Below are 24,025 nucleotides of genomic sequence, written 5' to 3'. Positions count from 1 at the left end.
GTCGGTGATGCCATCCAGCCATCTCATTCTCTGTCGTCCCCTTCTCCTCCCGCCCCCAACCTTTCCCAGCATCAGAGTCTTTTCCAGTGAGGATACAGCTATTACCCACTTCCTTAGCTGGTAAAGAATATGCCTGCAATGAGGGAGATCTGTGTTCTATCCCTGGGTTCGGAAGATCCCCTGGAGGAGGAAAAGGCTACTCACTCTATTATTCTGGCCTGGAGAATTCCATGGATTGTATGTATAGTCCATGGAGTGGAAAGGAGTTGGACATGACTGAGCGACTTTCACTATCATTACCCACTTAGGGCTTCCCAGGTGGCGCTAGTGGTAAAGAACCTGACTGCCAATACAGGAGATGCCAAAGGCTGGGGTTCAGTCCCTGGGTCAGGAAGATCCCCTGGAGAAGGGAATGGCTATCCACTCCAATATTGTTGCCTGGAGGAGTCCATGGATGGAGGAGCCTGGAAGGCTACAATCCAGGGGTCACAAAGAGTCAGATGTTACTGAAGTGACTTAGCACCCATTTCGGTGCAAAGAGAAAACAGTAAATATGCACTGGAGACTGCCAGCTCCACTTTTAAAAAGCAATTTATGACAATCCCTTATCCTTTCAAGGAGTTATTCTAACACAGACCTTAGGTAAACATGTTTACATGCAAATGCTAATAAAAAAAGTCTTCATTTTTAGCCTAAAAATGAAGTGCTAAACAAGAATTTTCTGAGAGTAGTGTCCCATCCATGTAATGGAATGAATATAACACATTTAGACTCTGAAATTTGTTGCAATGAATGGTGGGACACACAGACTTCTGTCGATGTTATTAGCAGGAATGAATCTAAATTAAGATTTAGTAGTGGAGTCTAAATTAAGCAAGTAACACCCAATAACAGATTACTGTCTGGAAATAGTAGAGCTCATTAGCATAGTATAATTTAAAAGAGGTATATTTTAAAAATAGAGCAGTGAGTATATAGAATTTTAAAAGTGAATTTTTATTAATATCTTCTGTTTGTCTTCTCCTAGGCAAGCTGTGAAATGGGCAAGGGGTGGGGTGGGTTGGGTCCACGCTAAACTGAGAGCCAGAAGATCTGTCAGTTTTTACCTAGGGGCCTTGGGCATAAAGCAGATACAGCTCCAAGTCTGAGCTTCCTTATCTGTACAGTGAATATACAAGTACCCACCTCACTGGGCTGTAAAAACTAATAATTCTAATGATACTTTATAAATCATAAAGCCATATACACCTATGGTATTGCTCTTTTATCTTATTGCTCTTCTGATCTTCATTCCTTTTTGTAGTCTTTCATTTCTGCTTCAAAATGGATGGTTCTTACAGGTCCATTTCATTGTGAGCAGTACAGTGCTCTTCTTGCCTTTGAATTTGGGTTCCTTGAGACAACTAGAGACTTCCCTGGTGGCTCAGACGGTAAAGCGTCTGCCAACAATGCGGGAGACCCTGGTTCAAACCCTGGGCTGGGAAGATCTCCTGGAGAAGGAAATGGTAACCCATCCTAGTATTCTTGCCTGAAAAATCCCATGGACGGAGGAGCCCGGTAGGCTACAGTCCATGGGGTTGCAAAGAGTTGGACACGACTGAGCAACTTCACTTTCACTTTCACTTGAGGCAACTCCACTCAAGGATTAAGTACAAATGTTTCCCTTTCTTCTTTCCCCTAACAGGTACTGACCAAGCACCGAAAGTGAGCCGTATGATGTATATTAGAGGCATTAAGGGTTATTACTGGAGCTCTGGGGTGGGTGGCCGGGTGGGAGGCAGTGAAAGCAACCTAAAAGAAATTGACTGAGCTGAGCTCCCTTGGAGAGTAAGAGCAAACCAGTCCATCCTAAAGGAAATCAACCCTGAATATTCATTGGAAGGACTGATGCTGAGGTTGGAGCTCCAATAATTTGGCCATCTGATGGGAAGAGCCAACTCACTGGAAAAGACCCTGATGCTAGGATAGACTGAAGGCAGGAGGAGAAGGGGTGACAGAGGATGAGATGGTTGGATGGCATCACTGCTTCAATGGACATGAGTCTAAGCAAACTCCAGGAGACAGTGAAAGACAGGGAAGCCTGGTGTGCTGCAGTCTATGGTGTTGCAAAGAGTCAGACACGATTGAGTGACTGAACAAGCTTTCAAGGGCACGCAGAAGGCAACCAGGTGAAGAGGGAGTGGTGCCCAAAGGCTGAGTGAGGTCCCAGAAGCGGGGAACGGCCTGTGTCCTTCAAAACCCCTGAGAACTTGGTGTTGCCATTCTATGAAAGATGAAGGGGAGAGCCTAGCAGAAGGTCCAGCAGCCACTTTTGGAAACTTGGTCTCCACTTGAAAGTGAGAAGAATGCACTGAAGTGGATTAGGCAACAGTGTGAAGGGTCAGGTCAGCAGTTTAAGTAAATCCTCTTTTCCAAGAGTAAGAGAGGCAAGGTTCCATATCCCCTGCCAAAGTGAGTCAGTCACACAGAAACGAAGACATCGAGCCTTCCAATACACCTTTGAAAGAGTTTTGAATTGATCAAAACCAAATGGGGGCTTCCCAGGTGGTGCTAGTGGTAAAGAACCCACCTGTCAATGCGGGAGACAAGAGAGGCAGGTTTGTTCCCTGGGTCAGGAAGATCCCCTGGAGTAGGAAATGGCAACCCACTCCAGTATTCTTGCCTGGAGAATCCCACGGATGGAGGATTCTCCCTGGCTGAAGTCCATGGGGTCGCAAAGAGTCAGACACGACTGAAGCGACTTGGCACACACACAAAACCAGTTGAGAGTAGTTGCATCGAATGGGTTAAATGTTAATTGGTTATTCCCAATTTAAATGATTACAGTCAATTTCTGTCTGCCACACACATGTACAGAAGAGCATGAGATGAAGAAGTAAGGACAGGGGTGGGTGATGGAGGGAGGAGACAGCAAGGAAAGAACACTTGAATTTTGCCCGTGTAAGAGAAGAGAGTCAAGTGGTTGAGGAGGGAACGGGTCAGGTAGAGGGTTATTACCTGAAAGGAGAGAAGAGTAACCAAGTTCATAGGCCAAGGCTAAGGAGCTGCGAGAGAGAAATTGACCCTCCAGGGAGGGTGGATGGGGCCCCAGCCTGGAGGAAGTAGATGTGCCAGGAAGTGGTCCCCAAACTGAGCATGTCTGCCACCACCTGGGTATCTGGTGAGGACATAGGTTCTGAGTCAGCAAGTCAGGGCAGAGGGTGGGGAGAGGGTAAGATTCTGCTTTTCTAACAAGACCCGCAGGTGAGTCACATTTGAGATGGATAGATCTAGAGCCTTGTCCTAGGACCAGCAGCCTTGGCATCACCTGGGAGCTTGTTAGAAACACAGACGCTCAGGCTCCATCCAGACCTCCTGGATCAGGATCTGCAGCCTCGCCCTCAAGATATTCCAGGGCACATTCCAGCCTGAGGAGCTCTGCTTCGGTTAACATGCGATGTGAGTTTGGAGTGAGAGGGAGTGGGAAAGAGCTGGTGGGAAACTCGGCTGGTGGTTGCTTCCAAAAGCCCAGAAAAGGTCACAGATATTCTTCAGCGATGCCCAGTGCTTTGGGTACCAATATGATGAGTGGGGTTTTTCTGACTTGCTTGTTATATTTGGGCAAAAGACTTCCTGTTACTCTGTGGTATGCAATGCTTTTATTTTTATTCAAGTCTCTTCATGTTAAAAAAAAAAATACTGCCATTTCTCTTTTAGCTGATTACCTTGTAAAACATTTCCTCAATTTCTGTGATGGACTCTGTTATTCAGGGTTCTCTAGAGAAACAGAACCAATTGTGTGTGTGTGTGTGTACAGAGAGACTTAGTTTAAGGAATTGGCTCCCACACTTGTGGGGCCTGGCAATTCCCAAATCTGCAAAGTAGGCCAGCAGGCCAGAGGCCTAGGATGGCCTGGGGTAGAACAAGGTCCAGGTCTTCCTGAGGTCACCTGGTTCCTGTCTGCCACCAAGAGGGGTTGTGGTTAAGCAATCCAGGAATGACTGCTATCCTTCCATTGAAAAATCCAGAAAAGAAAATCCCATACTAGTCTCTATTAGGACAGTCCAGTTTAACAGGGTAAATTCTAAGCTCTGCTTCTAACTTGCCACTCAACAAACTCACGTTTTATTCAAATAAAGCCATAACAGCAAGTTCAGACCTTTGATTCTATCCAAACGTTGTCAATCTTACGTACATGTCACCTTCCTCCTGGGCCATCTCTGTTGTCTCTGATTCTTGAGCTTTTGTCTCCTCTGCACTCTTAAGAGTAATTATTCACGCCTTTCATGTTGGTTCTCTCAAGTTTATTCAAGCCATGAGTATCAAGTGTGAACATTCATTTAAAATCTGTTGGACCAGCATTTACCCTTCCAAATGAATGTTCTCTTCTTCAAAGTAATCATTTATTATAATGACACTGCTATTGCTTAAAGCATCTTTGAAATGCGTTAGAAACTCCATTCAGAAATTGATGCACGTTCTTTTGAATTTCTTAAATACGGGTATAACTTTGCTCTTTGAAGACAGACTGAGTACTTGAAACAGAAGACGTTTGAGCTGATAATTAAGGGAGGCAATCGAGTTAGGCAGTGTTATCCCTTGGCCAAAATTCAAACTCTAACCATGAGGTAATAAGAGAAAAATTCCCTCCTGTAGATAATGTCCGGATTTGCATTCTTTTGGAACAAATTAACAGCTTCGAAGGTGACTCTTTCACTGAGAGCTTCTGTAATCTGTCACTTGGATAAATCAATCATTACGTGTTTAAAACTAAAATTTACACTTACGTGTCATTAATTTTATCACCAAAACTGGATCATAAGCATTTTAGATGCTTTCATTTTTGAATCGGTCCCTGAGAACTATTGTTCTTACCAGCTGAGCACCCGTCTGTTACAAGACTGGACGCTCCTTGAAAGCAAGGGCCATGTTTTAGGCACCACTACCCACCCACCCTCGGCTTCCCTGGTGGCTCAGATGGTAAAGAATCCACCTATAATGCGGGAGACCTGGGTTCAATTCCTAGGACGGGAAGATCCCCTCGAGGAGGGCATGGCAATCCTCTCCAGTATTCTTGCCCGAAGAATTCCATGGACAGAGGAATCTGGCAGGCTAAGTCCATTGGGTTTCAAAGAGTCAGATTCGACTGAATAACTAAGCACACACACACATTTCCTTAGAGGCAGTGGATAAAACTTTGCTAAGTGAGTATCGAATGAGTGAATGCACTTGGTTCCGAGTCAAATGATAACAAATTTTAATGATAAAAGAAAACTTTTAGATCTTTAGTCCATTCCTGGAGTGATGACTGATGGCTTTTCAAAAAATGGACTTTGTCAATTTTTATGAATAGAGTTTCTATTCCCTTTGGGAAGCATATACTATTGGATATCCATCTAAGGTTTGTTTGCTCTGGTATAAAACTTATTTGATTGTTAATGGGGCAGGAGGAGAAGGGGACGATAGAGAATGAGATTGCTGGATGACATCACCGACTTGATGGACGTGAGTTTGAGTGAACTCCGGGAGTTGGTGATGGACAGGGAGGCCTGGCGTGCTGTGATTCATGGGGTCGCAAAAAGTCGGACATGACTGAGCGACTGAACTGAACTCTTCATTTTGCACTGGATTTGAATAATAAACATTTATCATTTTCTGTTATTAGGGAAGATTCCCCTTTTCTGAAACATCAGCATCACTTTTTTCCCTCCAAATGCTTCATAGATTTGTTATTCAAAAAAGGCTCTTCTTTTTAAAAATTTTTATTTATTTTTGGGTGTTCCCTGCAGCATGTGTGATCCTTGTTCCCTAACCAGAGATCAAACCTGCACCCCCTGCATTGGAAGCACAGAGTCTTAACCACTGGACCACTGGGGAAGCCCCACAAAAGTCTCTTCCTGAGAAAGTAACTATAAAACCACAATTCTTACTGTAAGTTAGTAAGTTACAAGGCCAACATACCACCTGCATAGCATGATGGAATGGTCACACATATTGATCACAAATTTAATCAAGTCTATGTTGAAGGCTAAGGAAAATTTTAATTGCACAAATATGGCACATACCATTTCAAATACAAATGAAAGGACAATCGGTGGTGCTATCAAAATGTATCATACAGGAACATTGTTTAAAAGGATAAGAAAATTATACTTGGGACTCATAAATCTTTCTCATTAGAAGCCTATATAGCAATTCATTCATGCAGGTTTTTATATGTAGATAGGATGATTCTTTTCTTCTTTTTGAAGAACTCCACTGTAGCTATGAGATGAAAAATGTATTGATGTGACTACAATGTATTATGGTAATGTATAGCTTTCTTCTATTTTGCTTTTAATGTTAGGATTGCTAAAAGCTTATAAAATACCCAACTGACATTATGTGCTTTTAATAGAGAGGACACGGCTGCATACATTATCCTTCTCCCGTCATGTTTGGTATCGCATCACCTGGCCTCTTTCTACACAGGCCACTTTGTTAAGAGGGAAGCCAAGGGAGTTCATATTTCAGGCAGCGGGGGGCAGGGCTGCAATCCAACCAGCCTGGCCAGTCCTCCATCAAGCCTCACCTCCGATATTTGTCCTAAGGTTTCATCCTACCAGCAGGATGAAAAACAGACTTGACTTTTGGAGAAAGATGTCCTGGACTTTTTGCTCAGCCAGGTTTGCAAGACAATGGCACTGCTAACCTCATACTTGCTGGGTTTAGGTTCAGACAGGGATGTCCCCAAGCAGAGGGCCAAACCTGGAAATAGGAAGCATCTTGGTGCAAAACCTGGGTAAGATGGCTCTGCCTGGGAAGCCCCTAGGATGCCAGGGTATGAGATGCCAGGATATGATGCCTGCTGCTTCCTTCTGGCTCTTTGCAGAAGCATTCAAAGGAGAGGAATCTCCCAGCCATGGGGCCAAAGCCTCCCATCCTGAAGTCAGCTGCATCGGGCTGCCAAGGCATCGCCCTCGGAAATGCAAGGAAGGGGCCCCTGTCAGAGGAGAGGGTCTGGAGGTACCTGCCTCCCCACTCTCTCACGTCCCCTTAGCCTTCGATGCTCGCACAGGCCTGGGGTGTAGGAGGAACTGCGGAACATCCAACCCACTCAGATAAATGGGTTTGGTGTCTCCTCAGATTCCAGAACGCATGGAAATGGCAATTCTGCCACAAAAGGCTCCATCATAGATGATCTGGGTGACAGATTGCAGTTAAAAACTTCATCTATTGAACCTGAAAAAAAAAGTAAAAAGGGCCTGCATTATCCATCTCTGGAAAACCAAAACCCAACAGTACTTAAAACCCACACAACATCCAAATGTAACCATTTCAATGTGAACAGAGAATCCTGGCTTCCCCAGAAAAACTCAAAAGACAGAAACATGCTACTTGCTGTTCACCAAGAGGACACGGGCGGTCACTGGCCTCTCCATGGACTGGGCATGCGGGTACTGTTTCTCACTTGATGACAGAAGGCCCACAGGTGGGGACCAGATGCCAAGGACAAAGGTCAGTTTCTGAGAAGGAGACTCTAACTGATCACCAGGGCAGAGCCAGTGGAGATGCCTGCCTGGCCACTGATGTGCTGTGGCTAGACCACCTGAGGTGTATAATTATGGCTCAGATGAGCCTTGAGGAATCCTCCCTCCCCTGCTCTGGAGTGGAAGGCGGCCCCAGGGCTGGCTCAGAGTAAACTTGCAAGGAAGCATTGCCCACCTTCACACGCCCCTTGGTGTCCCTGGGATAACCAGTGGATGCCCAGGCAGCCTGTAGGACAGAGAGTGAGCGATGGTAAAACAGAGAAAGCCTGCCCAGGCTGCCCTGGCCAGTGGGTGAGGCTGGAGGGCGTCCAAGGAAGGACCGGGCATCTGGTTTGGGCACAACCAGGCAAGGTAATCTTCCCCCAAAAGGATAAGCATATAAACCTCCCCCTCTCCCCACCACCACACATGGCTGCAATGGAACAGAACAGAAAGGCATCTTTGTAAGGACCACCCAGAGAGCATAAAGCAACACGAGGGAGAGAGGAGGAGGAGCGGGGAAGGCAGGAGGGAGGGAGAGACACACAGAGACAGGATAAGAAATAAATGGGAGTAAGCTTCCCTGGTGGCTCAAATGGTAAACAATCTGCCTGCAATGCAGGAAACCTGGGTTCGATCCCTGGGTCAGGAAGATCCTGGAGAAGGGAATGGCAACCCACTCCAGTATTCTTGCCTGGAGAATTCCACGGACAGAGGAGCCTGGCAGGCTACAGTCTTTGGGGTTGCAAAGAGTCAGACAGGACTAAACAATTAATATACACTTCAAGCATTTTTGCTAGAAACATTGGAAGAAAGCAACTGTCATTAAAAACAATTAGTGAAGCATCTGTATTCTTTAAAAAACATTTTTTTTAAACTGCAGGTTCATAGAGACTGGTGGATTTTTAGCTTGTTTGAGTGTTTTTCTTTGTTGGCAATTAGCCACCAGAGTCCTGGTTCAAGGAAGTTGCCTTTCAGCACAGACTAGCCTGGGACAGAGGGCAGGCTCAGCAGAAGACAAATCTAGACAAGACTTGACTGGTGTCACTGCCTTAGCCACACCACCTGAAAAGTCTTGCCAAATCCTGGGGAGGAGCTACTGGATAGAAAATCCAGAACGCACCAGATACGAGCTGCAGTTTGTTAAGAGAAGAATTCTCAAGGGTTTTTCTTTAGTGGTCTTAGAAACCCTGGAGAACCTTCCAAATATCTTTTTTTATAATTTTATTGACTTTCTTGGTTTTCTGGCTGTGCTGTCTTTGCTGCTGCGTGGACTTTTCTCTAGCTATGATGGGGGGATTCTCACTGGAGTGCTTTCCCTTGTTGCCGGGCACGGGTTCAATAATTGTGGCGCAAGGGCTTAGCTGCTTTGAGGCATGTGGGATCCTCCCAGACCAGGAATGGAGCCCATGTCTCCTACATTGGCAGGCAGACCCATTACCACTTAGCCAGCAGTGAAGCCCTCAAACATTTTTAAAGATGGATGTCTCGACCATGGGTCTTCCTCCCCTAACCAACACGTTTCCCTAACATTCTGTTGCCATGAATATGCACATCAGGAACGCATCATTCTTCTTCAGCTAAATTATTGTTAAAAATACTTCAATGAGCATTAATATGCATTGATGTTAACAATATATTTTAAAATTATTTTCTGAGTGTGCTGCACAGTGAAACCATTGACAGAAAACCTTAAGGAGCCTAAAAGGAAAAGTCACTGTATTCTTTTTAAAAAATTTTATTGGCGTGCAGGTGATTTACAGTGCTGTGTTAGGTTACTATATTTCCTCTTGGTAGTAAATGTTTCTCACTTCTTACTTTCTGAAAAATGTGATATTATATTTCCCCTTTATCAAGAGGCCTTTCCTTTTACATTAATTGATTCTCTTCTCCCGTGATATTATTCTACCCTTTAACTATCGTTCTGGGGGTACTTGAGAACTTTTTTTAAAGGTCAGATTTATTTTTTCATTTTTAAAATTTCTCTGGCCCCTCCACATGGCATGTGGGATCTTAGTACCCTGATCAGGGACTGAAACTCGCTCCCTGCAGTGGAAGTACAGAATCTTAACCACTGGACCACCAAGGAAGCCCCTACTTGAGAATTTTTAACATACCTCTAGAAGTCACGCTGAATTTTCGATCAGAAAAACTGCTCCTTCGGATTAAAGGTTCACTCATTTTTTCCAGAAATAATTTAATGGTCTCCTTCTTTTCTGGGCTTGTACTCGACAAATTTAGAACTTTTCCATTCACTTTTACAGTGGAATTGCTGAGCCCAAACCAATAGAAGAAATCAAACAATGCATCGGCTTTGAATTCATACGCAAAGCTCAAATCTTCTCCATTAACAATCTTGTTTCCTGGAGGGAAAAAATTCTTTACTGCCTCTTGAAAATCAAACTGAAAGAGAAAGAAGCATTTAATTAATTACATGGATATGACTATAACATTATATTATAGACATACATTACCATACAATTATATTATAGAATTAACAGCTGTCCAAATGTCCAAAATATCATACCCTTTATTTCTCTTTCTGACACAATTTTAAATAGTTGCCTTGATTTAAAAACAAACAAACAAACAAATCTTTGCCTTTGCACCAAGTTCTATCAAGTTCAAGGTAAAGACCTTGAACTGCTTGGTCAAACTGATATTTATTCTTACCCCATTTCTCAGAAGTTGCTAGAAACTAAGTTCACTTTATTGGTAGTGATAATGCAGCAACAGAAAATGACAGTCTGGATTCAGTTAAGTGAGAGTTAAGCTCTAGGGACTCCATCCTGGCCTGAAATGTCCAGACCCCCTTCTGTGTTGGCAGCCCTAGATTAACACAGGCCAACTCACCTGGAGCCGGTAGCTTTCTCCAATCACTGAGGAAATGACCATGTCCATCCCCTGCTCTATTTGTCTTCTTATCTTGGGGTGCCTTGTGTTCACAAGAAATGCGTATGTCCTTTCTAGAAATGAGGAAGCACAAGTCAAAAACAAGGGTGCACTTGTGACCTAGACCTACTTCTTAGAGAATTCGCAGCTTTCTGGTCACCAGCAAGCCAAATGACATTGAGGGCTCAGATGCGCTAACAAGCATTCCTTGTTACACTGTGATCTGTTCCTGGCCCCTCCTGCAGAGAAGGGCATCTTGACTTTGAATTATGAAGTGAGCAGGGGATCTGAATGACTCCGAACAAGATGAGCAGAAAATCGACTCTATGAATCTGAATGAGGAAGGGCGTGTGTGAGGAAGTCTCTTTGGAATTTGTAGGCCCATTCTTACTCTCTTGGACTCATTTTTAAGAACATTTTAGAAGTTTAAGAAATTCTAACGCTATCACAGAACTTATGCTTGTGACTCTCCACATGGCACTTTGAGCAAGAGGAAGATGGGCAAATGGAGATATTTTCATATTGGAATTTGAGTTAATTTAGTTGCTATCAGTTTGATTTCCTGGGAGAAACAATAAAGGGATATCTTTGAAACTTGAAGGCCACAGCATGAAACATGAAAGCATCTACAAGCGTTTTTCTTTTCTTTAAAATTAATTTTTATGGAAGAATAATTGCTTAATAGTGTTATGTTAGTTTCTATTGTACAGCAAAGTCAGTCAACTATACATATATATATATATATATATATATATATCTCCCCTCTTTATTGGATTTCCTTCCCATTTAGGCCACCACAGAGCACTGAGCAGAATTCCCTGAGCTACACAGTAGGTTCTCATTAGTTACCTATTTTACACATAATATCCCAATCTCCCAATTCATGCCACCCTCCCTTTCACCGCTTGGTGTCCAGACCAAGCTTTGCAAATAACATTTATTTTCTTTATCCTAGTTTTCTCATCTGTGAGAGAGAGAGAGAAAAAACTAGGATTCTCATGTGTACGAATCCACCTGCAATGCGGAAGACCTGGGTTCAATCCCTGGCTTGGGAAGATCCCCTGGAGAAGGGAAAGGCTACCCACTTCAGCATTCTGACCTGGAGAATCCCATGGACTGTATAGTCCATGGAGTCGCAAAGAGTCAAGACACGACTGAGCGAGCTTCACTATCACTGTCTCATCTGTAAAGTGGGGATGGTATAAGTACCACATAGGCAGGGTGACCGGGCATCCTAGTTATGACCGAGTCAGTTCTAGTTTATACCTTTGTCCCAGCATAATTATTACAGTTCCTGTTTTCAGGTCCAAACGTGTTCTCCTTTGGATGACATGCCCCACAGGGTTGCTGCCCAATTATTGACATTAGCTCATTCCTCACAGGAGTATTTGATACGGGGCAGAGAGTATGATATATCATCATCATCATCACTCCAGTCATTTTTGCAACCCCTGCAGGCTCAGAGACCACTTCCTGCCAAGACAGGAAGTATGAAAAAAAACTCAGAGACAGATGGCTTCTGCCACAGGGTCATTTTGAGGTTTGCTCTGCAGTCCTCTGCTGATGGCCTAACCCATCAAGCTTCCAGCCTTGCACAAGCTGACACTCTCTCTGCTTTCTCCACGTCCAACTTCTGCCTCATCAACAGGCCACAGTCCACAGCCCAGAAAGGCAGACCCAAACCCAAACTTTATACACCTACCTTTTGAGGAATCCTTTTTGGTCTGTACATGAACAAAGAAGAGCATTGGTTTGCTCAATATAGTTTCCCTGTAGTCTTTATAATCGCAGTAGTTGGTCAGTTCCACATATCTGTGAAAAAAGCAGAAATGATTACAAATGCTATGTGGCCTCCCACTGAAGTCAGGACAGGCATGTACTGGACACGTGCCTGCTATATCCACAGACGCTCCAAGGGAAGTCCTCTAAAATGTATTCTTCGGGGGGCAGCCATATCTTGTATCAAGTAAGTAATTCCCCCTCCCCTGGTGACAGATCAACATGCCACCCAAAGGCGGCCTGGGCCTGGGGGCGCCTGGCACCAGAACTCGGCTCTCAGGGGCAGCCTTTACCAGATGATGACCACTACCATCTGTTTGGGCGGTAAAATAGCAGAGTGTGGTGTGTGTGTGTGTGTGCACTCAGTCGTGTTCGACTCTCTGCGACCCCATGGATTGTAGCCCACCAGGCTCCTCTGTCCATGGGATTTTCCAGGCAAGAATACTGGAGTGGGTTGCCATGCCCTTCTACAGGGGATCTTCCTGATCCAAGGATCAAACCCTCATCTCTTGTGTTGGCAGTTGGATTCTTTACCACTAGCCACCTAGGAAGCCCCTAAGATAGCGCTACCAGAGCACTACGTATCCCTGAATTGAGAATGAATTATACTTAATAAGCGGACTTCTCAAGGTCTTCTCCAGTGCAGTCATCCTAACTGATGGATCTGAAATTTTCCTTTCCTTCTCTTCCTCTCTTCCCTTTTCTAATCCTGAGATAAACCCAGCCCCCTCCAGAGATGCACAATCAACCAATAGTCACATGAACTACTTCACATCTCCCCTAATTGTGAGCTTGTTTTAAAAAGTTTTAAGAAGCTAATGTAGGATTTCTGCCCAGGGCCCTATTCGATTTAGCCTCCTTGGTCTTAGTTCATTATTCCAACCCAGGAAGATGTTTTTGCTTTTTGACTGTGTCTTCCAGCACGTCAGTTTCCTCTCCCTGCTCTACACATTTTCCAAGCCGCCTTTCTGGGTCTCTACCTGCATTGTTGATTTAAAAGAAGATAGATGTAAATGGGCTTCTTTCAAGAAGATGGCTAATTTTCTAGCCAAACCCGAGTTCAGAAGTGGCGTGGACACGGGTGGGCTGAGAGGTACCCAGCGGGCTGGGGGACGCGTCTGCCCCGGGCCCTCTTCAAGACACAGTGGCCTCCCCACTGATGGGCATTGCCATGAGGTCTGCACGGGGTGAGTGGGGGGCTTTGGCTATAGGGCTGTGCGTTGGCTTCTAGTCCCAGGCAGACACTGCTCCTGCATTTCTGGCTTGTGGTCCTTCCAGAACCTGACCTGAAAAATCACCACCTTGGGGACCGCCTGCAGCTGGGGGGCTCTGGCCACACAGTCCGCAGCCTCCATCCCCATCAACCCGCTTAGAGGGGCTGGAGCTGGAGACCCAGACAGAACCCTGGGTCAAGAGCAGTGGGAGAATTTATCTACCCCCGAGTCAGGAAAACACAGCTTCCGCTTGTCTGCCTCCAGCTCCATCTCTTAGAAATCTGTGTCATCATCTTTTTTTCTGGATCCGATATCGAGAGCTTTTAAAACCTGACCCCCCGACGGAGCACCTGGAATGCTTCCTGCCTTCTATTTCCACCAGGCTTTTAATGCGGCCTCCACCTCCCAACCCTGGGCATGGGAGCGAGGTGGTGGTTAGGGGGCTGCTCCCGTGATGGGTGAGGGGGACACAGACTGGTGCATCCAGACAACGAGAGGGGGCCAATGTCCCTGTTCAGGGGTGTGGGTGCGAGGGGGCAGGGGTTGGGGAGAGGAGGGTTGGCGTGGAGAAGGGGGAGCCACGGAATGGACTGGGTGATTTAACACAGCTGCAGACTGGGATTGGCATGGCTCTTCCTCCGCGCCTCCCCCACCCCCACCCTTCCTGGGCAGAACAGGGTGGAGTGAGCGTGGGGTGAATGGGCCCCTGAAGGGCAGTGTCACCGTTCTTCTTTGTCCCAGCTGACGAACTGCCAAAAGGTCCTGGAGAAAGGAAGCAAAGGAGAAGGAAGGAGGAAGGGAACGACCCTTTGCTGGGTTCCTTCTCTCTCACTCACTCATTCACTAAGCCTGTGCCTTATACAGCTGAGGCGCTCAGGGCCCAGTAAGTGGGGGTGGGGTCGCAGGGCAGCAGTACAGGGGTCCCCCTGTGCTCCCCAACCGCTCTGCCATCCATCTATTCGGCTGCCAAGGACCTAACACAGGCAGGTGACGGTGACCAGGGAAGCAGGTGAAGAGAGGCCAGCCAGTGAGGTCTGTGATTTCAGGGGGTGTGAGACAGGGTAGAGGGAGAAAGAGGAGGAAAAGCTTATAGCAAAAGAAGCAAAGACCAAGTCTGATTGGAGCAAACATCAGAGAGACAGAGCATGATGCTGGGCCGGGAGTACCACCTGTGATCCATCCAAAGCAATTTGCACTCTCCCCCTACCTTGATTATCATGGAGTGAATTCATAGTCACTTAAGCACTTAATATTTCCCTCAAGGTGATTCCGCTGCTCTCAATAGCCATGGTCTTATGGTCACTCTCTAGGGCGTGCATGCATGCATGTGTGCGTGCATGTGTGTGTGTAATACATTCAGAAAGCCTACAGTTTGGACTACCCAAATGACAGTGCCTACAAAATCGATTGACGTCTCATTGGAGGTATTGTTGGCAGGGAAAAGATAAAAATCTCAACTTGGAAACAATCACTGCTTGGGAAAATAATTGGTTTCCCCCAAAATTCCGCGGAAGAGGCTTTTTCTGAATGCTACTAGCCCTGATCAAAGACGAAAGACTTGGACGAGGGAGGGGAAGGGGGGGTCTTCTGGAGAGTCACATGTTGAGTCAAATGCATAACTTAAACATGAGTCACTTCTTCTGCAGCCTGAATTTAATAAGATATCCTGAATAATAAGACAACTCTCAACATCATTTAATCTTCCTTTGATGATTTAGAGGCACTTTTAGGATCTTACCCGGGCTGTCAACAGCCTCACAGAGCAGTGCCAGTTATCGCTGCCCCACAGATGTGAGAGAATGCTGCTCACGCGAGAGCTCTGATAACAGAATTTACAGACGAGATTGTGGCAAGATCCCTGCTTAATGCTCTATTGAAACCAGGTTGCAAAGAAGAAATATCCCCTTACGTTCATCCATTCCCAGCCTCCCAGATATGGTCCAATTGTTAAACACCTCAGAATCACAGTGGAATAAATAAATGGGAACATCCCTTTTGAATTCAGACAGATGCACAAACATTGCCCTTCAGGGGCCTGCTGGTATGAAATTTGTATATGCAAGTCACTAAGATACAAAAAAGACTGAGGACCTAATTGTTAAATCGCACAGGTCTTCAAGTACCTGACATTCAACTAACAGTTTTAAGATGAGCCTGACTAGACTACCGTAGTCTGATGAGACTAGCTATCTCATCTTTCATTATGCATATTTCTGAACTGCTAATGCAGATATTGCTCCTGTGTCCTGGATATTTATTATATTTGCTGAAGTTATCCCTAGGGAAGAGAAGCAAACAGTTGAAGAGAGCTGCTTTAAACTCTGATTTCTTCAGTGCTTTTATCCTGGCCCCAGAATGCTCCTAGGTTGGAACTTTCTACACCTGGCTTTCATCCAGGGGTTGAAAGGCAGAACACTGTGATGGGAAAGCATGGTGATGGTGGTGGTGGTTTAGTCGCTAAATCGTGTCTGACTCTTGTGACCCTATGGACTGTAGCCCGCCAGGCTCCTCTGTCCATGGGATTCTCCAGGCAAGAATACTTGAGTGGGTTGCCATTTTCTTCTCTAGGGGATCCTCCCAACCCAGGAGTTGAACCCAGGTTTCCTGCATTGCAGGCAGATTCTTTACCAACTGAGCTATGAGGGAAGACGCAGTGGAAAGCATAGTGGAAAGATTCAAAATAAGATTTAATTTGTATCCTGATTGGCTATGTGAACTCAGTCCCAGAACCACAGCTCATCATGACCTTGAGTGAGTTACTTAACCCATCTGACCCGGTCCTCTCATCTATAAAAGGGATATAACAGAATCACCTTCCATTTAATGATGTAATGAAGTGCCAATAACATAGACATACAGACGTGGGCTCATAGTAGATGCTAAACAAACATTATTACTGTCTTTAATTCTGGCCAGCTCTGCTGGCCGCAGGGTGAAATTTTGTAAGCTTCTGACGCACAGCCAGGGCTGTGTTCATTCAGTTCAGTTCAGTTCAGTCACTCAGTTGTGTCCGACTCTCCGCGACCCCATGAATCACAGCACGCCAGGCCTCCCTATCCATCACCAACTCCCTGAGTTCACTCAAACTCATGTCCACAGAGTCGGTGATACCATCCAGCCATCTCATTCTCGGTCGTCCCCTTCTCCTCCCGCCCCCAACCTTTCCCAGCATCAGAGTCTTTTCCAGTGAGTCAACTCGTCACATGAGGTGGCCAAAGTATTGCAGTTTCAGCTTAACATCACTCCTTCCAATGAACACCCAGGATCGATCTCCCTTAGAATGGACTTGTTGGATCTCCTTGCGGTACAAGGGACTCTCAAGAGTCTTCTCCAACACCACAGTTCAATCAAGTTACCAGGAAAAGAGGACTATGTAAGTATCTGAAAAATAAATAAGTAAGAGTTTCTCCTTCCTTGATCCAATTTCTTTCCTCATCTTTTTAGTTTGGAAAGCTAAAAGGAACTGCTTAATGAAGGCACTATCTGAAAGATGGGACCAAGAAAGAACATAGAATTTTTGCTTCTAGCAAATCAGGGGTAGCTAAGATCACCCACCCCAAAGATACCTATTTTTCTCCAGTTTCCTTCAGATTTTACATCATCTTGGAATGATTCAAAAGTCACTCCAAATTTTCCTGGCCCCTGAATATTTAAACTGGCTTCCCTCATGGCTCAGCAGTAAATAATCCGCCTACTAATGTAGGAGACTTGGGTTCAATCCCCGGGTCGGGAAGATCCCCTGGAAAAGGAAATGGCAAACCACTCCAGTGTTCTTGCCTGGTGAATCCCATGGACAGAGGAGCCCGGTGCGTTACAGTCCATGGGGTCACAAGGATTTGGACACAACTTAGCAACTAAACAACAACTGACAATTTAATACTCAAAGACAAACAGAAATTCAAACACATGGCTCACATCTGTGTTCATTTCTAAAATATGTAGGGAGGAATAGAGAAAAAGAGGAATATATTGGATAGTCCTTGTGTAAAAGGCTCAGAAATTGCTAATAGCTTCCACAATTCTTTGCTGTGACTAAGCAAAAGCTTACAAGGACATTCTTTCCAGTGTCAACTTGTTAGTTTTATGTCAAACCTCCCCTACACACTCGAAACAGTTCCTTCCGTTCATCATCTCACCTTCTGCTTCTGCCCAACTCTTGTGAAATAAACAAAAATTTCAGATTCATCACTCTAATGTCTGTGACTCTAATCATTGATATGCACGTTCAATCATTCATTTCTGCAATAAACATTGACTAAGCAAATATTAGGACAAATCTAGACAATGTGTTAAAAAGCAAAGACATCACTTTGACAACAAAGGACCGTATAGTCAAGGCTATGGTCTTTCCAGTAGTCATGTACAGATGTGAGAGCTGGACAGTAAAGAAGGCAGAGTGCTGAAGAATTGATGCTTCTGAACTGTGGTGTTGGAGGAAACTCTTGAGAGTCCCTTAGAGAGCAAGGAGATTAAACCTGTCAGTCTTAAAGGAAATCAACCCTGAATACTCTTTGGAAGGACTGATGCTGAGGCTGAAGCTTTGACTCACTGGAAAAGATCCTGATGCTGGGAAAGATTGACAGCAGAAGGAGAAGAGGGCAACAGAGGATGAGATGGTTGGATGGCATCACCAATTCAATGGACGTGAGTTTGAGCAAACTCCAGGAGATGGTGAGGGATAATGAAGCCTGGCATACTGCAGTCCACGGGGTTGAGAAGAGTTGGACACGACTTGCTGACTGAAGGACAAAGCACCTACTATGTGCTTGGCACTGGGGACCTAACAAAGAAAATAGTCTTGCTTTCTAGAAGCATACAGAAGCCCTTAGGAGAGGGCTAAGAAAACGTACCATTTCAATATGAAAGGATTCACAACTAAGATCTCATTGCTTATAGTCTGATTATTGGACCTACAGCACTGACATCACAGGGGAGCTTGTAAAACTGCAAAATTCTGGGTCCCTCTCCAGTTGTATCTAATCTAAAATCTGTATTTTAACAAGTTCCTCAGGAGATTTGCAAGCTTATTAAAAGTTTGAGAAGCTTTGGCCTAGGACACAACCCCTGTTACTCAGAGGCTTACAAACTAGTTAATCATTCAAACGCACACTGACCAGAGAAATGCACAGTGCTTCCTTGTGTCCACAGGGCTATGTCCTAGCGATGTAAATAAGAAGAAGCAAAGCCAAGCACTGGAGTTAGAACCATTTACCGAGCTGAGTCAGGTATAGCAGAAGGGTTGTTCTGTCAGGCCGAATAGACTGCCAATGGGTGGGCAGAAGCAGGAGACAGGAGCCCAGGTTGGGCAAGGAGTCATGGCTTAGCTAAGCCTTAGGGACTGTGGGTAGCTGCATCCAGACCTGCAGGTGTGTGTTTGCAAGGACTGGAGTGTGGCTGGAAGGACAAAGCCAGGCCCCCAAGGAAGAAAGCAGCGATGGCTCGTGGCTTTTTTTTATTAAAAAAAAAAAATTGCACCTGGTCTTAAAAAGTATTGCAGCATGCATACCCTTAGTTGAGGCACATGGGATCTAGTTCCCTGACCAGGGATCGAACCCAGGTCCCCTGCATTGGGAGCTCACAGTCTTAGTCACTGGACCACCAGGGAAGTTCTGTGGCTCATGGCTTTTGAATCACCCCATCTGGGTTTGATTTCTGCCTCTGTGACTTCAGCAAGTATTTTAACCTTGTTGAGATGCATATTCTCACCTATAAAATCTGGCTGACAAGAGGTGCCCCATGAGGAGGCTGAAAGATTAAATAGCATGTGAAGCATTTGGCATTGGGGCTGCTTGACGAGAACATAAGCTGACACTGGTCCCGTGATGAAGATGTACCACTGACTATCTCCAGGACTTAACAGATTTTAATTCTGAACAACTTATAAAGCTGTTGGCATTATTATTCCCAGTTTACAGCAGAGGAGACTGAGTCAGAGAGACGAGGTAACTTTCCCCAGTCACTCAGCTAGTAAGCAGCGGGTCTAGGGTACAAACCAAGGCAGCCTGGTCCCGGCGCTCATGCTCGTCCACACTGGTGTTCTTCAGTTGCTCTGTGTCTGACTCTTTGTGACCCCGTGGACTGCAGCACGCCAGGCTTCCCTGTCCTTCACTGTCTCCTGGAGTTTGTTCAAACTCACATCCACTGAGTCAGTGATGCCATCAAACCATCTCGTCCTCTATCATGCCCTTCTCCTCCTGCCTTCAGTCTTTCCCACCATCAAGGTCTTTTCCAATGAGCGGGCTCTTTGCATCAGGTGTCCACACTTACCCTGAACTGAATTCCTTAAAAATCATAGTTCAACACATGAGAGGTTATTACTTCGTCAATACCACTATGCGTCCTGTTTAAGGGGCTGCTATCCTGGGCAGGTCATTAAATACAAGACTCAGACCTGGGGCCAGAGCAGAGGATTGGTCGTGTTAGGAGCCTACTGAGCACAACAGTAAGGGTGGCCAGGCTCCATGCGGAGATGCTTCTGAGAAGTGGGCCCAGGCCGCAGACAGCCCAGGCACCTCCCACCCACCGTGGATGGAGCTGACACTCCCCCCAAGTGACAATCTAAGTATGGTCCAACCCTGACGCATCCTCCCCTGAGTCTTTACCCCCATGTGTCTCCTCCCTGCCTCCCCTGCACTTCCTGCCCCGGCGGCTCACCTCAAGGGGGTTGAGACTATGACCCAGCTAAGAGATGCTCAGATCTGAGCAGAAGCAGGTCACAGTGCTACTTTCAGTGGCTTCCTTCATACCACTGGACTTGCTTTCTCTTTTAGGCTGATTATATGTGTATTGGCCGATGTAATCCCAGTCATTTATTTGAGGTTCGGGAAATCTATGAGCGTGCTGCTGTGTCCTAGAGGAAGTCAGAATTATTCCAGGTTGCAAGCAGCTAGCTGACAGCCTGGGCTGTAGAGTTAGGCAACTCTGCAGAGAGGCCCTGGCCCTGCAGCTCACCGGCATCTCACCCGGGGAAATTACTTAACCTGAGTCCTAATTTTCTCATCTGTAAAAATGAGGAGCAAACAACGGCACCAACTTTGCCAGCTTTTGTGAGACAACAGCTGTGAAATACTTTGCACCAATGCTGAGACTCAAGTAAACCATTAAAGAAAAATGTATTTGCTTTTTTTCTTACATGCTAGAAGACCACTGAAAACAAGGCATTAGAGCTCCTCTTTGTCAAATGTTGGCCATTACATCACACTAACAAGCTTCATTATAGGGGGAAAAAAGGGAAAGGTGTGTGTATGCATGTGTGATAGTTAACGGTGATTTACACCTGGTACCCTGAGCAAATTTCATTTGTAACATGGGTGGGAATTCTGAGCTTGATTCTGAGATCTTTAGAAGTGTGGTAGAACTTACTGGAAAAGGGTAAATCATGAAAATTCCTCTTCCGTTAAGTTGGCTAGAGATCACCAAAGGAAGGAAGAAAGGAAGAAGTGAAGGATAGCTCAAGAGCAACTATTTTGAGACAGGAAGCTGCATCTATCTTCAAACCAAAGACAACTGGGTAAATCTGTGCCAGTTTGAGAAGCAGCAATTTCAGACACCTGAATTTTGACTGTGCCTCTCACTCCTGATCCATGAGAGCAAAACCTCTCACTGCCGCCCACAATTGTCTTCCTCTTCTTTCTAGAAGGCTCCCTCTGTTCAGACCAGGTTCCCTCCCAGTCCTCTTTCAGGACTGCACACTCACCTGCCACGGTCTGTCCCCCAAGAGGAAGGCAGGTTGTTCCACCCCGAATTATTCTCAAGTGCACCTTGCCATTCCCAGGTACAAAAGCCCTCACACTACTGCTGAGCCCATGAGAACCTTGTATTTGCTGATTCTTCTTTGCACCCTGGTCTCTGTTACCTCACCATTGTTTATTCTGGACTCCAAACTGCCGGGGGAACCACTGCTATTTAATTTTCCTTTATGGCGGAGGTGTTCAAAACAAGAGTTTAACAACCAGACTTCAAAACCAGTTCAAGTTTTGCAGCGCTGTTGGCTGAGATCAGGGGAGTCGGGACTGCCTAAGACCTAACCTGTAGCTTCAATTAACTCTGGACATTTTTATTTTTCATACTCTGTTCCCAAATACAATGCTTATCTTCTTTTTAAAATCTCTGCAAATCTGATTTCTAGCTCAGTTCCTACCACCATCCCCTGCTTATGGCTTGGAATTTTCAATTCGCTCAGAAAGGGAGAGATTTTTGCTGGGGAATCCTGTATCAGGAGCTCAGTGAAAGTCCGTACTATCTTTTGAGTGGAAAAGCAAGGTGTTCCCCAGCAGCTTTGAAGAAGGCATTTAAAATATCTCCTTTGTTTTGCTTGCCCCTCTTGACTTTACTCCACCCATAACGTGCCCAGGGCTGCTGTCTCTCCCTGGAGCAAAGGCTTTCTAGCTTAATAGCTGTCTGCTCACTCATCTCAGAATCAACCTGTCCCGCTTCCTGATACCCAGCTCCACAGCACAAACGCAAGCGCCCCACCCTGCAGGTGACCTCTGGAAGCAAGAGACCCCAGCAGAACCCAGGGTGAAACTCCCTCCTCCTTTGCCTCTCCAAAGCCCACCTCAGATGGGCTTCAATCCTGCTGCCTTCAAGTCCCCCAGGAAGTGCTTCAGACACTTTTCCACCGCACTTAAACAAACATTCAGTGACCCTCCATCAAGATGTTTTGGCCCCAGCTCTGTTCCCGGAAGCAACACTCACTGCACTCATCTTCCCAGAACGGAACTGCCCGCTCGACAGCCCACGTGGCCCTTGGGTTGGACTTCACGGGCTTTGGTTCCTTCTCAGACACGGTTTATTAATTTCTTTTTTGAAAAGGCAGTGAGGATAAGGATGGGAAACTGTAAACTTCTACTTGCTCTCACCGGGTCTCCTCTCCGGATCCAGCTGATAGCGCAGAAGAGAACAACCTCTCTCCTCCACCACCACCAACCCCCCCCCCCGCCCCAGGCTAGAGCCAGGGTGTGATTCTCTGCTTAGCAAGGGTGTGCCCCCAGTTTGAGCTCATTTGACCCCGTTAAGGAGCCAGAAAGGAAGAATCATCAGCCAGTTCCGCGCTCCCCTCCCTGCCCAGCCCCTACCACCCTCACGGGCGGCTTGGGCAGCTGTGAAATGTCGGTGCAAAGGGCAGAAAAAGCCAGGGCAGGGGGAGCTCCGCACCTCTGCGTGATGTTAGCAATGAGAAAAATCTAGAAGTGTGATGGGTGGGGGGGTCCAGGCTGGATCTCTGGAAGTGAGGCATGGGGATGGGGGTGGGCAGCGTGGAGGCCTCGGCGGGAACCAGGCGGCGGGCCGGGGTGCGCGGCGAGGCCACCCACCTCCTCATGTAGCTGCTCAGGCGGTAGAGCTGCCCGTCGAGGCGCACGAAGCCGTCTCCGAAGACGTTGAAGCCCCCGCGCGCGGCGGCGGGCTCCGCGGGCGCGGGCACCACGAGCTGGTCGCCGCGCAGCTGGAAAGCGCCGGGCTGCAGCAGCAGCAGCTGGCCCAGGGGCAGCAGGGCCAGCTCGCAGTCGCACGTCCACAGGCTGCGCAGCTCCCCCGACGAGATGGACGTCAGGCTCGGCCTGGCCGCGGGCGCGCTCTCCATCCCCGCCATGGCCGCGCTCGTGCTCTCGCTGTTGATGGCCCCCGGGGAGGCCCCGACGCCCCGACTCGGTCCGCCCGGACCCCGGGACGCCGCTCGGGTCCCCGCGGGTGAGGAGCGCAGAGCTGCCGAGAAAACAGCCCGGGCGCCGCGCGGCCCTTTTATCCCGCGCCGCGCCCCTCCCGGCCCTCGGGCACGACCCCAGACGCTCCGGGCGGGCGCGTTACAGCATCTCAGGACTTGGCACGCTCCCGCCCGGCCGCGCCCGCTCGCGGCCAAGGGTTTACTCATCGCCCTGGGGTCCGCCGCTCCACGCCTGGGGCTGAGCCCGCCCCTGCCTGGACACTGTGGCGGCGGGGGGTGGGGGGAAGGGAACACACTGCCAGGGGACACTGCCGCGGGGACAGTGCCAGGAGGGAGGGAAGCGTCCACCGAGGGTGCCGAGTCAGGCCCGAGGTGCCAGCCAGGGCGCGCAGCTCGCCCAAGGCATCACACCTCTGCGCACGGGTTGGAGCGAGGCATGCATCCCTCCCCCGGCTCCCCACCTGGGGCCCTGGGGCCTGGAGCAGTGCCGGATCTCTGATCTCTACTCCCATGTCCCGCCCCCAAGCAGGAGTCAGATGCCAACCATCGTCTCCTTTCCTTGCTTTCTGTTTTTTCCCTTCTAGATTATTTCGTGAATCTCCCCTGCTCAGCCTTTCCTTCGCCTGGATTCCCTTCCATGTGGAAATTCCACTGGTCATCGTGTCACTTTCCCACAATGGTTTCGTGAATCCCCCGTGGATTCCATCACTTTGTTCTGCTTGCTTCTCTGACACGGCAGACCACGGGGAGCAGTGTGTCCAGAGCGGGGGTGGGGAACCAAAGGGACCCAGAGGTCCTCTCCTCCCCTGCCTCCCCAGAGGCTGAGCCCCTCGAGTCCTGGAACACCTCCGTGTGTTCAATCTGGAGATACTTGAGAGTTAGGTGTGGCTCATTTTGTGCAAGGCATGAAAGGAGGCGTTTCCCATTCAGTTTAATTGTACAACTATTTCCAAGTTTCCAAGTTGTCTACTAGGGGACAGGCAGAAAGC

At 47.1% G+C, this 24,025-nt stretch overlaps 1 protein-coding gene across 1 annotated transcript; it reads right to left on the bottom strand.

The window, feature by feature from the left end:
• Window positions 1-6,000: 6,000 nt before the first annotated feature.
• On the bottom strand, window positions 6,001-23,354 carry MEDAG (mesenteric estrogen dependent adipogenesis). The gene is made up of 5 exons (XM_055426307.2): window positions 22,687-23,354; window positions 12,082-12,191; window positions 10,341-10,453; window positions 9,605-9,890; window positions 6,001-7,200 (listed from the first exon to the last, which is right to left on the bottom strand). Exons 1-5 carry the CDS (start codon window positions 23,241-23,243, stop codon window positions 7,076-7,078), a joined length of 1,191 nt encoding a protein of 396 aa, XP_055282282.2. The 5' UTR covers window positions 23,244-23,354; the 3' UTR covers window positions 6,001-7,075.
• Window positions 23,355-24,025: the final 671 nt, after the last annotated feature.

The sequence above is a fragment of the Moschus berezovskii genome, chromosome 13, assembly GCF_049115385.1.
Source record: "Moschus berezovskii isolate FMDL1 chromosome 13, NW_MosBer_1.0, whole genome shotgun sequence".
NCBI lineage: Eukaryota > Metazoa > Chordata > Mammalia > Artiodactyla > Moschidae > Moschus > Moschus berezovskii.
The sequence above is the reverse complement of the archived record's forward strand: the minus strand, read 5'-3'. Positions and strand labels throughout refer to the sequence as shown.

Coding starts and splice junctions, on each gene's coding strand:
- MEDAG (XM_055426307.2), bottom strand. CDS start 23,243: ATGAGTAAACCCTTGGCCGCGAGCGGGCGCGGCCGGGCGGGAGCGTGC. Junction 12,192..22,686: donor CTGAGCAGCTACATGAGGAG/GTGGGTGGCCTC, acceptor CTTTTTTCACAG/ATATGTGGAACTGACCAACT. Junction 7,201..9,604: donor ATTCAGCGTGACTTCTAGAG/GTATGTTAAAAA, acceptor TTTTTTTTTCAG/GTTCAATAGATGAAGTTTTT.